General features: G+C 58.9%; 1 protein-coding gene across 2 annotated transcripts; it reads left to right on the top strand.

Annotated features, from left to right (window-relative positions):
• The first annotated feature begins 3,456 nt into the window (after window positions 1–3,456).
• DLL1 (delta like canonical Notch ligand 1) lies at window positions 3,457–11,991 on the top strand. Of its 2 annotated transcripts, none has more exons than XM_019712650.2 (11): window positions 3,457–4,406; window positions 4,664–4,960; window positions 5,528–5,588; window positions 5,826–6,083; window positions 7,853–7,913; window positions 8,371–8,501; window positions 8,619–8,788; window positions 8,877–9,093; window positions 10,170–10,953; window positions 11,108–11,222; window positions 11,306–11,991. In XM_019712650.2, exons 1-11 carry the CDS (start codon window positions 4,353–4,355, stop codon window positions 11,309–11,311), a joined length of 2,154 nt encoding a protein of 717 aa, XP_019568209.2. In that variant the 5' UTR covers window positions 3,457–4,352; the 3' UTR covers window positions 11,312–11,991. The 2 variants fall into 2 exon arrangements, with proteins under 2 accessions (XP_019568209.2, XP_019568208.2); XM_019712649.2 differs by having other exon boundaries at window positions 11,105–11,222.
• Window positions 11,992–12,280: the final 289 nt, after the last annotated feature.

Here is a 12,280-nt window from a genome sequence, read left to right as displayed (position 1 = left end):
TATTCTGGGCATTGTTTATTGCAATCTGCCCAGACCCTCCGCCCCCACCCACAGCCAGCACCACACACACACCTTGAGAACGACCTTGCTTTGGGCGAAGGGGGTTGACACAGGACTTGGGGACCACAGTCGCAGGCTCACACTGCTGAGGATGGGCACATTTGACTCGATAACGTGGCCTAACAACATGGTTGGTAACGTCTCAGGGTGTCTAGCACACAGAACCCAGCTGTGGTTGTGCGGTGGCCCCGAGCCTGCCCTCGCCACTGTGGGAATTTGGCTGTGAGCTGTGCATACCAGGCAGCAACAAACCGCCACCAGGCACCGACTCCCTCAGCCCCTCTGCACTCCTGGGCCTGATGTATTGGGTACCTTCTCAGCCCTAATGAGCCTCACTTTGTACAGTGAATTTGAGGAGACATCAAAAAGTATTTAAAAGAAAGTTTCCTGCTTTTGCCTAATGAACAAGGTGAGGATTTATGGTGTGTGGGGAGGGGTATTGGGGGGGCCAGCACAGGGCCGTCTGTTCAGCATCCTGTGGCTTCAGCTCCCTCCTGCATTCAAGGGGTTTGGAGCGCTGAGTTGCGGGAGTATAGAGACATGCAGTTCGGGAGTGAAAAAACGCCATTTGGTTCGGAGCAGATGGCTGGCTAGGGGGCTGATGGCGTCTAAAGGCGTGTCATCCCCCTTCAGCCTGAATCCCTAAGGGCTCCCCTTGTCTTCTCAATCAATGAAAATTAAAGTGCAAAGAAAGGGTGAATAGTTGGACCTCGAGTCTCTCCTTTGTTCATCTCGGCTACTGGTGTGCAGGAGTTAAACTACAACAGGCTCCTATAGAAACACTGAAGTTAAACAGTCTCCCCTTAGCTCAGCTTTGAAAGGGAGAGGGGGAGAGGAACCTCCGTGGAGTGGGAGACAGGGAGGGGGTGGGGGCAGCAGGAGCAGGAGAGGAGGCGAGGAGCAGGAGGAGAAGGAGGAGAGGAGGAGAGGAGGAGGGAGGAGAAAGGCGCGTTCTGCTTGACTTCCCCAATACAGAATCGCGTGGCATAAATTAAGTGGGAAAAGAATGAGCGCTTTGGGCAGGATTCTGATGGATTTTACGATGCCTTTCAGTTCCACTGTGCCGCTGTAATCGAGAAATCTGTGCCATGTCAATTTAACAAATACTTGATACTGAGGGGGGTTTGTTAAAGATTTGAGGCAAGTCCCTCCGCCCCCCAGGTTTAAGCCCTTGCGCATGGAACTTTTTTATTTCTAGTTTTCTAAACAGGCATTCAAATGAGCCCGTTTTCCACTTCCATTTTCTAATTAAAAGGTTCCTGATATTTCATTTCTTACTGACTCTACTCTCAGTGTCAGAGGCAAAGAGGATCTTAACACTCACATTCCTTTCCTCCTCTCCATCTCCCTGCTCCTGGAAGCCTCACCCCCACCCACCGGTCACACACACACACACACACACACACCCTAGTTTCCTTGCTGTAGACTGCAGAGTTCTCAGAAACTGGCTTTCAGAGGAAACATGGATGCAGTGAAAAAAGGATGCTGACACTAGGTGGCAAGATTAAATTAGGATTCACGGCTGCCAGGGTAATGCAGTGTCCTCACCAAGTCCCCAACGGGCGGCCAGGCTGGGACCTCTCTGTCCTGGGGGCCAGCAGCTTCTGAACCCTCCATTTGTTCCCAAGCAAACAGCAGGGGTCCTGGTGGGGTCCAAGCCTGCCTTTCTCACCTCAGCCTGAAACCTCAATGCAAGGTACTTCCGATTAAATCTTTGCTTCTCTATGAGGCAGCAGGGGTGGCAGTGTGGGGGTTGGAGGTGGGGTGGAGCGGGACCTGGAGTGCTGTATCTGTAGGTCCCGAAACTTTAGGGGGATTGGGGATCTGAGCATCAGGGCTCCGGCTAACAGCTGGAAGGACCGCGGGGGACGATGTCACCACGTGGTTTCTAGGTTGCTGTTTGCAGCAGTTTTACTTGCATTTAGGATTTTCCCTCTCCCTGTGCATTATGTGACACTTTGTGATCTGACATCTGCTGCAATGAAAGCCCCGTTTTGCCAGGATGGTGCCTGTTCCCACCGACAAGTGGGACATAGCACCTACAGTGAGGCCACTGTGACCAGCGGGCTGTGCAGCCACCCAAGTGACACCTACTCCAACATTGACACCTTCCGTGCGGATAAAGCCACCGTAGGGGGTGTGTGTGTGTGTGTGTGTGTGTGTGTGTGTGTGTGTGTACGGAGCTGGGTGCTAGAGCAGGAGTCTGTGCCTTAACTCCGCCTCGCGCCCGCAAGCATGAGAGCAATTTAGATAATTCATTGTGTGATACGTGTGTTCCCGATCCTCCCAATAAACTCATTTCCTTTTTAAAAAATGAAGACAAAAGTTCTAGCTCTGACGGACGCGTAAAAACCTAATAAGGTGATGGTCGTGTAAAGGTTGCGGCTGGGGGTCCGGGTGCAGGTCCTTGGAACATGTGCCGGACATTGTCGCAGAGGCCGCGGCGCGCGGAGGGGGCTCTTTCTCTCGGCGTTGTGCCGGAGCAGGTGCGGTCTGTATTACCATACAGCTGAGCGCACAAAGAGCCACTGATCAGCCTCGCACAATAACAGGCGGCCTTAATGACAGCCACGCGAGCGACGCACACCAAACTCACTTTTTACCAAGCGGAGGGAGGCCGAGGGGGAATACCCAGGAGAGAGGGGCCAGAGACCCAGGAAAGGTGGCGGTAGCCGAGAATCGCCCGGGACGGGAGGAGGCAGTAGTTAAAGGCGTCAGGATCTCCGGGGTGGGGGGACACGCTACCCGGACCCCGCCCCCCGCCCCCACCCCCAGCGGCAGCGGGGACACCCGGGTTCCCGAGGGCGCCGAGCCGGCCCCCGGCCCCCGGCCCCGCCCTGCGCGCGCGCTCTGCGTTCCTAGACGCAGAGTCGCCGTCCTCTCCGGGGGTGGGTCGGTGTCAGACCTTCCCAAACTTCCCGAAACTGCCGCTGCGCTCCCGCCACCCTGCCCACTGCTCGCGCCTGCCCGGATCCCATCGGCCCCCGGCCCCGCAGACTCTTTAGGAAGAGGCTGCCGGGCAGAAGGCGGCTCACTGGACCCGGGCCTCTAACTTCGCCCCCTGCAGCTCCCGAAGCCCCGGGACACGGACGCGAGAAGACGGTGGGCGGGCGCCGCGGCCGGGACAGTCTCCCCGACCGCGTCCAGCGCACAAGTCCGGCTGCGCTCCGCGGGCGGGAGGCGCCGCGCCGCCCGCGTGTCCCAGTGGGCCTCCGCGAGCCTGTGGCCTGGGAGGGAGCAGAGGGGGGGTGGCACCAGCGTCGGGAGCAGAGGGGATTCTTGCGGTGAACATTTTGCAGGAATGTAAATGAGTGCGTTTTGTGTTGAGAGGGAGGAAGGGGGGGCTGGGGGCGGGCGCTGGGGGAGGGCCGGGGGCGGGGAGGAGTGGGGGCGGGGAGGAGGGTTGCACATTTTACAGCTCACTGACCATTTGGCGATCCATTGAGCGGAGGGTTTGGAAAAGTGGCTCCTTTGTGACAGCTCTCGCCAGATTGGGGGGCTGCTCATTTGCATCTCATTAGCCATGCGGGCGGCCGGCGGAATATAAGGGCGCGGCGCCGGCGAGAGCCAGACCCTCGGCGCGCACCCGCTGGACCCGGCGGCAGGGCGGATCGCTGCGGAGCACCCGCCGCCGCGTGCAGAGCCTCCTCCCACGACCCGCCTCAGCTCCGCGCGTGTTTACTTGGATGGCACTGGCCGGGGGCTGACACGAATCGGAACGACACGTATTTCTGCGGTGGCACAGGAGAGACTAAGGGCCCAAGGTGTTCCTGGAGCCGAGTGACCCGACCCGGTCCGCGCACCGCCGGCCCTGGATTATCGCCGCGCCCGTGGATTTCCAGACCGCGCCTTTTAACTGGACTCGGAGGAGCCTCTGCAGCAATTTGGGAATTAAGCTGAATATCTCTGGCCGCTTTCTCCCCCCACCCCTTTTCCTGCGAAGAAGCTTAAGACAAAACCAGGAAGCAGACGACCCTTACCTACTCGTGGATTGAAAGAAAGAGGAGGAAAACCGAAAGTTGCCGCTGCAGGAGCGCTCTCGGAGCCAGCCCGGTTCCTTGCATCCCCAGAGCTGCCCTCAGCCGCCGAGAGGCGGATCTAAAGAGCCTCGGCCTGGACAGAGCTGGGACGGACTCTGGAAGAAAGGAGCCCTGGGCGTCCCAGCCCCGGCAGAGCTCGGCCTTCTTCTGCCCACGCTCCTTGGCGCACATCCATCCCGCTCGCGTCTCCTGCGGTTTCAAGAAGAGAAAAAGGGGAGACGCCGGGACAGCGAGCGCGTCAAGTGGTGCACCATGGGCCGCCGGTGCGCCCTGGCTCTCGCCGTGGTCTCGGCCCTGCTGTGCCAGGTAAGTTGTCAGGTGGGGACCCTGGGGCCCTGCTGCCAGGTAGGCTGTCAGCGGGGTACCCTGGAGTCCTGTGGTGTAAAGTAGGGGACCCAGCGCGGGCCTCGCCCGGGGCAGGGCTCGGGGCACAGGCGGCGGAGAGCAGGACGGGCGGTGCAGACTGTCAAGCGAAAGTGAACCCCGGCAGCGACGACTCCGAGCCCCGAAGCCCCCGCCCCTCCCGGCCTGGCCGCGCGCTCACGCCGCGTCCTGCCCCGCAGGTCTGGAGCTCGGGGGTGTTCGAGCTGAAGCTGCAGGAGTTCGTCAACAAGAAGGGGCTGCTGGGGAATCGCAACTGCTGCCGCGGGGGCGCAGGGCCGCCGCCGTGCGCCTGCAGGACCTTCTTCCGCGTGTGCCTCAAGCACTACCAGGCCAGCGTGTCCCCCGAACCGCCCTGCACCTACGGCAGCGCCGTCACGCCGGTGCTGGGCGTCGACTCCTTCAGCCTGCCCGACGGTGCGGGCGCCGACCCCGCCTTCAGCAACCCCATCCGCTTCCCGTTGGGCTTCACCTGGCCGGTGAGCGCCGCCCCTGCGCGCGCGGGGCTGGGGGCCCGGGCAGGTGGGCGCGCGGTCTACGAGGCTGCGGCCCGAGGGCCAGGCCTGGGCATAGAGTCTTCGCCGGCAGAAGGGTGACAGCCGGGGCAGGGTGAGGCAGCGAGGCGAGGACCCGGGACATTTCCGTATCCGGCCTCTGTACCCAGCCCCCAAGTGGAATGAGCCCCGTCTGTGGGAAGATCCTGGTCCCCTGCTCCTAGATGGGCCGGCTGTACCGTCAGCCTCGCAGCCTGGTCGCCCCCCTGGAGACTGATGGCAGCCCCTCCAGCCCCGCCTGCTCCCGCGCAGTCTATTTTTTTTTAAGGTGATATCCTGTAATAACAGGCTGAAAAACACTTCAGGAAATCACTGTTTTAAAAGTTCTTCCATTTCCTTGAGGAAAGTGAAACGGGACAGATGTAGGGAGACACTCCCCAGGATGTACTGCGCACACAGCTGTGCGGCCACCAGGCCATCACTGACTCGTTCCCAATGCTTTGGATCTTTAAGAAACATTTTCAGTTTATCTTGTGTTCCCCCTCCCCCCAGGGCACCTTCTCTCTGATCATCGAAGCTCTGCACACGGACTCTCCCGATGACCTCGCAACAGGTAAAAACAAGCCAGGAATCGCGGAAACTCTGTCAACTGCCCCCAGTTAGCACGAGTTTGACTCTGTAGTTCCCCAGAAACCAATTCCTGCACCGTTCATTGTGCGTCTCCCTCTGGGGGTCAGGGTCCAGGGCCCGGGCCTCCTTTTCTTGTAATGTGCGTCCGCCTCCTCCCATGCCCACGTCCCAAGCCTCCGACTTCTGTGTGAGAACCAACTGCAGTGCCCTCTGCCTACAGAAAACCCCGAGAGACTCATCAGCCGCCTGGCCACGCAGAGGCACCTGACGGTGGGTGAGGAGTGGTCTCAGGACCTGCACAGCAGCGGCCGCACAGACCTCAAGTATTCCTACCGCTTCGTGTGTGACGAGCACTATTATGGGGAAGGCTGCTCCGTCTTCTGTCGCCCCCGAGATGATGCCTTCGGCCACTTCACCTGTGGGGAGAGAGGGGAGAAAGTCTGTAACCCTGGCTGGAAAGGCCAGTACTGCACGGAAGGTGGGTTCCATGGAGGGGAGGCTGCCTCCCTCGGTTTACCCACTTCCCAGTGAGCAGGGGAGTATCCTAGGAGCTGGGATCCTGGGATTGTAGCACTCCGGATGTATTCTGGTGGGGAAACCGAAGCTAGGGAGCTGGAGAGACCTGCTCAGACCCCAGTCGTCCAGTTGTCCTTTGGGGTCAATGCTGATGTTTCAACTTCCGCTGTGGGAAGCTGTCCTTCTTAATCAGGGAGGGTTTGGGGACAGGCCAGGGGTCAGGAAGTAAGCCTGAGGGAGTGGGAGGGGAGGAAGGAAGGGAGGGACAGAGCAGTTTGTGCGTGTGGGGCTGCTCTACACCAAGTTCTCTGCTGGGATGGCATCTCGGCGGAAAGTGCTCAATGTTCTCTCTCGAGTTGGTGTGCTTGGCCTCTTATCAGAGCACGTGCATTTGTAAATGTCACATGTGATGCACACACACTGTGAGGTTGCCACTCGTGGGGGCTGTGGACACAGGAGGATGGGGGTGGAGGCCTGGGTGTGCAAGTTCCACGTGGGGAGGGCCCCCCTGCCCAGTTGTGGGCACTGCGTCCGTCTGCCTGTGTGCAGACTCACACAGCACCTTGCTGGGAAAGGAATACCTTCACCAGAGTGACCTAGGCCCTACCTGCCCTGCTACTGTCCAGGCAGCCCTGGCAGCTGCTCTGAGGACACAGGAAGCCAGGCGGGGGTGGGGGCTGGGAGGACCCTGCTGGCTTCTGGCCCTGGCTCAGCTGGACCCCAGTAGGCCTCTCTGGCCTGCCCATCCTCACTGCTGCCCTGCACACCTGGGTGTCCAATTTCCCTGCAGTCAAACTGGGTGGGTCCTGAGCTCCCCACAAACCCTGGAGCTCCTGGGTCCTGCCCTGGACCCTGGAGGCGCTTTCTCAGTGTCCCTCTGTACCTGGGGGGGGTGGGGGGGAAAGGGGAGCCACCACTGTCAGCGTTGTCGCCTAGCTCTCCACTTGGAGCTCGGCCTTGGCCTGAGTGGCTCTGTTGTCTTAAAACTTGTGGAAACGGCTTGTTAATGAGTTTCATAACCAGGGCAGGCAGCCAGCCAGCAGGCCCGGCCGCCAGCCTGCTCCCATCCTCACCGTCCTCCCTCTTCTTCACCGTGGGGCAGCCATAAACTCAAACTTTTTTCTTCTTGTTCAAACACTGGAGTCGCTCCCCGCCCCCAGCTCGCACGTGCCACCCATTAGCTCTGTCCCTGCACAGGCAGCAGGGACCCCGCCCGCTCCGATTGGCGGAAAGGGCGCGCGTGTGTGCGTGCGTGCGTGCGTGCGTGGTGTACACGCTAGGGGTGTGTGTGCAGTGGGGGCGTGGGGCTGAGGGCCCGGTATTGTTGCACTGGGGCAGCTGCTGGGAGAGAACAGACAATAGAGCAGCTGTCTTGCCCTGGTCCTCTGCAGACCAGCTGTCCACCCTTATCTACTCACACACTTTCTGGGTATTAAGAGGTGCAGCTTTGTGCATAGAATTGGGAAGTGGGGGAGGAGGAGGGGGAAGGACTTCTGACCTCTCTTAGAAGAAAGGGGATGGTGGGGGTGGGGGCTTCCGAGCTCTTTTGTGCTTGAGCCGCTGTGTTAAGAAGAATGCCCATGTCTGGCTGAGTAAAGTCCAGTTACCAGGCAGGACAGGGCAGCCACAGGCAGACAGGAGCTCAGCTGGGCTGTGTCCCAGCCACACGCAGCGGCCCCTGGCCGCCTGGGAGGTGCTGGGGCTTGACCCTTTGCTTTCTCTTTGCTGTAGCAATCTGCTTGCCAGGATGTGATGAACAGCATGGGTTTTGTGACAAGCCGGGGGAATGCAAGTAAGTTTGCAGAAGTCACTTTTTTCCTTCTTCTCATTAAGCTTTTACACCTAGTGCATTTGTAAAGCATCTCTAGGCGATCATTTGAAAAATTTGGGTAAGACTAGCTGGCGGGGGCTGTTATTCTGACGCTTCTATTTAATAAATACATGGAAATGTATAAGGTCACAGGTTGTCGCTCACCTCTGCTCCGTAGTTGTCAGAACTTACGGATAGCTGGTTAAAGAGCTGGCACAGAAATGAGGGCGTTTAGTTCAATGGTTCTCCAACTCAGTGGCACACGAGCATCCCCTGCGCAGCCTCTGGAAAGGCTGCCTGAGTCAGGCCCATGGGAGCACCCGCAGAGATTCAATGTCGCGCTCCTGCCAGCAGTGCTGGAACGGTTTCTTGTGAGTGGGAAATGTGCCATGAACCCAGGAATGTCCATGCCCCTCTGACTGTCCTGCTCTGTCCTAAGGTGCAGAGTGGGCTGGCAGGGCCGGTACTGTGACCAGTGCATTCGGTACCCAGGCTGTCTCCATGGTACCTGTCAGCAGCCCTGGCAGTGCAACTGCCAGGAAGGCTGGGGGGGCCTTTTCTGCAACCAGGGTAAGCCTCCTGTCCCTTTCCACGCAGCCCTCGGCTTCCCTGGCTTTGTCACGGGGAGGTGCCATCTTCCTGACTCTGACCTGGGCTTCCCTCCTGCTCCCTTATCCACCCTCCCAGACCTGAACTATTGCACGCACCACAAGCCCTGCAGAAATGGGGCCACGTGCACCAATACGGGCCAGGGCAGCTACACATGCTCCTGTCGGCCTGGATACACGGGGGCCAACTGCGAGGCCGAGACTGATGAGTGCAGTGCCAGCCCCTGCAGGAACGGAGGGAGCTGCGTGGTGAGTCTGGGCGCGGGTTTGGCACGCACACAGACCACCAGGGTCTCTTGGAGCAACATTGGCAGCTTTCTGGTCTTCTCCATCACAGGACCTTGAGAACAGCTACTCCTGCACCTGCCCACCTGGCTTCTACGGCAGGCTCTGCGAGCTGAGTGCCATGGCGTGTGCAGATGGCCCTTGCTTCAATGGGGGGCGGTGCTCAGACAACCCTGAGGGCGGGTACACCTGCCGCTGCCTGGCAGGCTTCTCCGGCTTTAACTGTGAGAAGACAGTGGACTCCTGCAGCTCCTCTCCCTGCTCTCATGGTAAGGACGGCCCTCTGCCAGCTCTCCTGTGCTCAGCGCTGTGACAGGGCCTTCAGGAGCACGCATGCTCAGTTTCAGACCAAGCAAGAGGCCCTGGGCTCCTCGAGCCCTTCCGTTTGCACAGCCAGGAACTCTGTGCGGGTTTAGTCCTTGGGCTTGGACCTCCTGGGAGCAAGAAAGGCAGGCGTTTAGTCTCAGGCTCTACAGGGAACGCCTAAGGCGCAGAGGTGACACGACTTGCTTAAGGCCTATGGCTCCTCAGTGCCTGAGAGTGGGCCCTACTTCTGTAGACCGCACTCAAGGGATATTCCCGCCACTCTGGTTTTGGAGGAAAGCCCAGCTCTGCTGTCACCCAAACACAGCCGTCTGGTGTGCTGCGTGTAAGAAACTGCAGTCTCATGACAGGCCTCCTGCCACTGGAGTGGTGGGGTGCCCTGAGCCAATTAACAGGGGCAGGGCAGGGAACCAGACAGGCCTGAGCGTCCTGGAAGCTTCTGGAGCATCACGGTTCCACATGGTGATCAAGGAAACTTCCATGCATAGAGTCCCTTCAGCCCTGCTCTCCCTGTGTGCAGGAGGCAACCGTCCTGAGGGTCAGGCTCTGTCTGTGACAGTGGCCTTGGACGAGTCATTGTAGAGGGGCAGCATGGCTGGCGCTTCAGTGGGCTTGGCCCTGGAGGGACGTGGGCCCCTCTGTCTTTCTTTCTTGCCTTCTTGTTCTCTATGTCCAGTCCCTGCTCTTCCCTTGGTGGCTCCTATCCTCAGCCTCAGTTTCCTTCTCCGTGAATGGGGCCCTTTGAGGGGTTGCTATGCGGGGGCCGTGATGCAGGCCCAGCGTCTGCACAGTGTGCGTCCAGCCCGAGTGCCCTGTTGTTGACAGTCACAGAGCCGGGCCAGGCTCCCTGGTGGGTCACTGGCACTGGGAGAACTCGGCGCCTTAAACTACGGCTGCCGTGAGGCCACAGGCTGTCTGGTTTGTCCTTGCGTCTCGTGTGTGATGCAGTGGCAGACAGCCAGCAGGTGCCTCGGTCCGTTTGCGAGTGACAAGCAACTGACTACTCACGTCCTGTTTCCAGGTGCACAGTGTGTGGACCTGGGCGACACCTACCTGTGCCGCTGCCCAGCCGGCTTCTCGGGAAGGCAGTGCGATGACAACATGGATGAGTGTGCGTCCTCTCCGTGTGCCAATGGGGGCACCTGTCGGGATGGCGTGAACGGTTTCTTCTGCACCTGCCCCCCCGGGTACACAGGCAGGAACTGCAGCGCCCCAGTCAGCAGGTGTGAGCATGCACCCTGCCACAACGGGGCCACCTGCCACGACAGGGACCGCCGCTACCTGTGCGAGTGCGCGCGGGGCTACGGGGGCCCCAACTGCCAGTTCCTGCTCCCCGCGCCGCCATCGGGCTCCGTGCGGGTGGACCTCAGTGAGAAGTACGTGGACGGCCCGGCTGGGCCGCTGCCCTGGGCCGCCGTGTGCGCGGGCGTGGTCCTGGTGCTTGTGCTGCTGCTGGGCTGTGCCGCTCTGGGCGTCTGCGTGCGGCTGCGGCTGCACAAGGGCCGGCTCCCCGCCGAGCCCCGCCGAGGCGAGACGGAAACCATGAACAACCTGGCCAACTGCCAGCGCGAGAAGGACACCTGTGTCAGCGTCGTTGGGGCCACGCACGTCAAGAACACCAATAAGAAGGTGGACTTCCACGGGGACCAGGGCGCCAGCAAGAATGGCCTCAAGACCCGCTACCCAGGCACGGACTGTAACCTCGCGCACGGGCTCCAGGGCGACGCCACCGTCAGCGAGCGGGCGACCAAGTGCCAGCTGCAGGGCTCCGCAGGGGAGGAGACTGGCACCCCGACACTCAGGGGGTGCGTGCTGGGGCTGGCTGGGAGGGCATCCCCACAGCTCGGGGTCCCGTGGGCTGGGCCCAGCTGGGCAGCGGGTGTCCTCCTCCAGGCTCGGGTCATTTTCCTATTAAATCATGTTCCACGTGTTTACTGTGGTTTATTGTCCTTTTAGTAGAGAAGCATCGGAAAGAAAAAGGCCGGACTCCGTGTATTCCACTTCAAAAGACACCAAGTACCAGTCGGTGTACGTCATATCAGAGGACAAGGACGAGTGCGTCATCGCAACTGAGGTCAGTCGGCGGGCGCGGCGGCAGGGGTCCCCGTGCTGCCTCCATGCCGAGCTGACCCCCGTTCTGTCTGTTGGCCCCTCTAGGTGTAGCGTGGAAGTGATATGGCAAAATTCCCGTTTCTCTTAAATAAAATTCCAAGGATATATGCCCCAACGAATGCTGCTGAAAGGAAGAGGGAGACCCTCACGGACTGCTGCTGAGGACCTGGGTCCCGAGCGAGCTGGTCTCTTCCCGGCTGGCCAGGGCCTGCCCACGAGCGGGCTGCGGGCTCGGCGGTGTTCGAGGGTGCCGGTGGCACGGCCTTTTGTGACGTCTCCATTGCACTATGGACAGTTGCTTTTAAAAATATATATTTAAATGAATGGACTTGATTACTGCATAAGAAGCATGCACTGTCTGAAGTGTATATTTTGGATTCTTATGAGCCAGTCTTTCTTGAATTAGAATCACAAACACTGCCTTGATCGTCCTTTTTGATACTAAAATGTGTTTTTTTCTAGGTGGAAAAAAATGTGTGTTATTTTTTTGGACTTGTAAAAATATTTTTCATGATATCTGTAAAGCTTGAGTATTTTGTGATGTTCATTTTTTATAATTTAAATTTTTGGTAAATATGTACAAAGGCACTTCGGGTCTATGTGACTATATTTTTTGTATATAAATGTATTTATGGAATATTGTGCAAATGTTATTTGAGTTTTTTACAGTTTTGTTAATGAAGAAATTCCTTTTTAAAATATTTTTCCAGAATAAATATTACGAATGACAAGGTGAGGTGTGCTCACTCACTCGTAGGAGGCCCCCAAGGACAGACATGGCCTCTGATTTTCCATTTTTACCGCCTCTGCCTGGTTTCATTGGGTTGATGAACAGCAACTTGCCTGGCTGCTGTGCCCTCGGAGACCCTCCCACGGTCACCGTGGGGACAACTTCAGAAGCAGGCCGGGTTTCAGGGTGGCTGGGCCCCTGTGAACAGGGGTGACCGAGAACCTCGGAGCCTGGCAGCTTCCCTCTGAGCCGGTCAGAGGCCCACCAGGAGCCCTGTGCCACCCTGGCAA

Source organism: Rhinolophus sinicus, linkage group LG05, assembly GCF_036562045.2.
Source record: "Rhinolophus sinicus isolate RSC01 linkage group LG05, ASM3656204v1, whole genome shotgun sequence".
Classification (NCBI taxonomy): Eukaryota; Metazoa; Chordata; class Mammalia; order Chiroptera; family Rhinolophidae; genus Rhinolophus; species Rhinolophus sinicus.
Note: the sequence above shows the minus strand (reverse complement) of the source record. Positions and strands in the feature narration are given on the sequence as shown.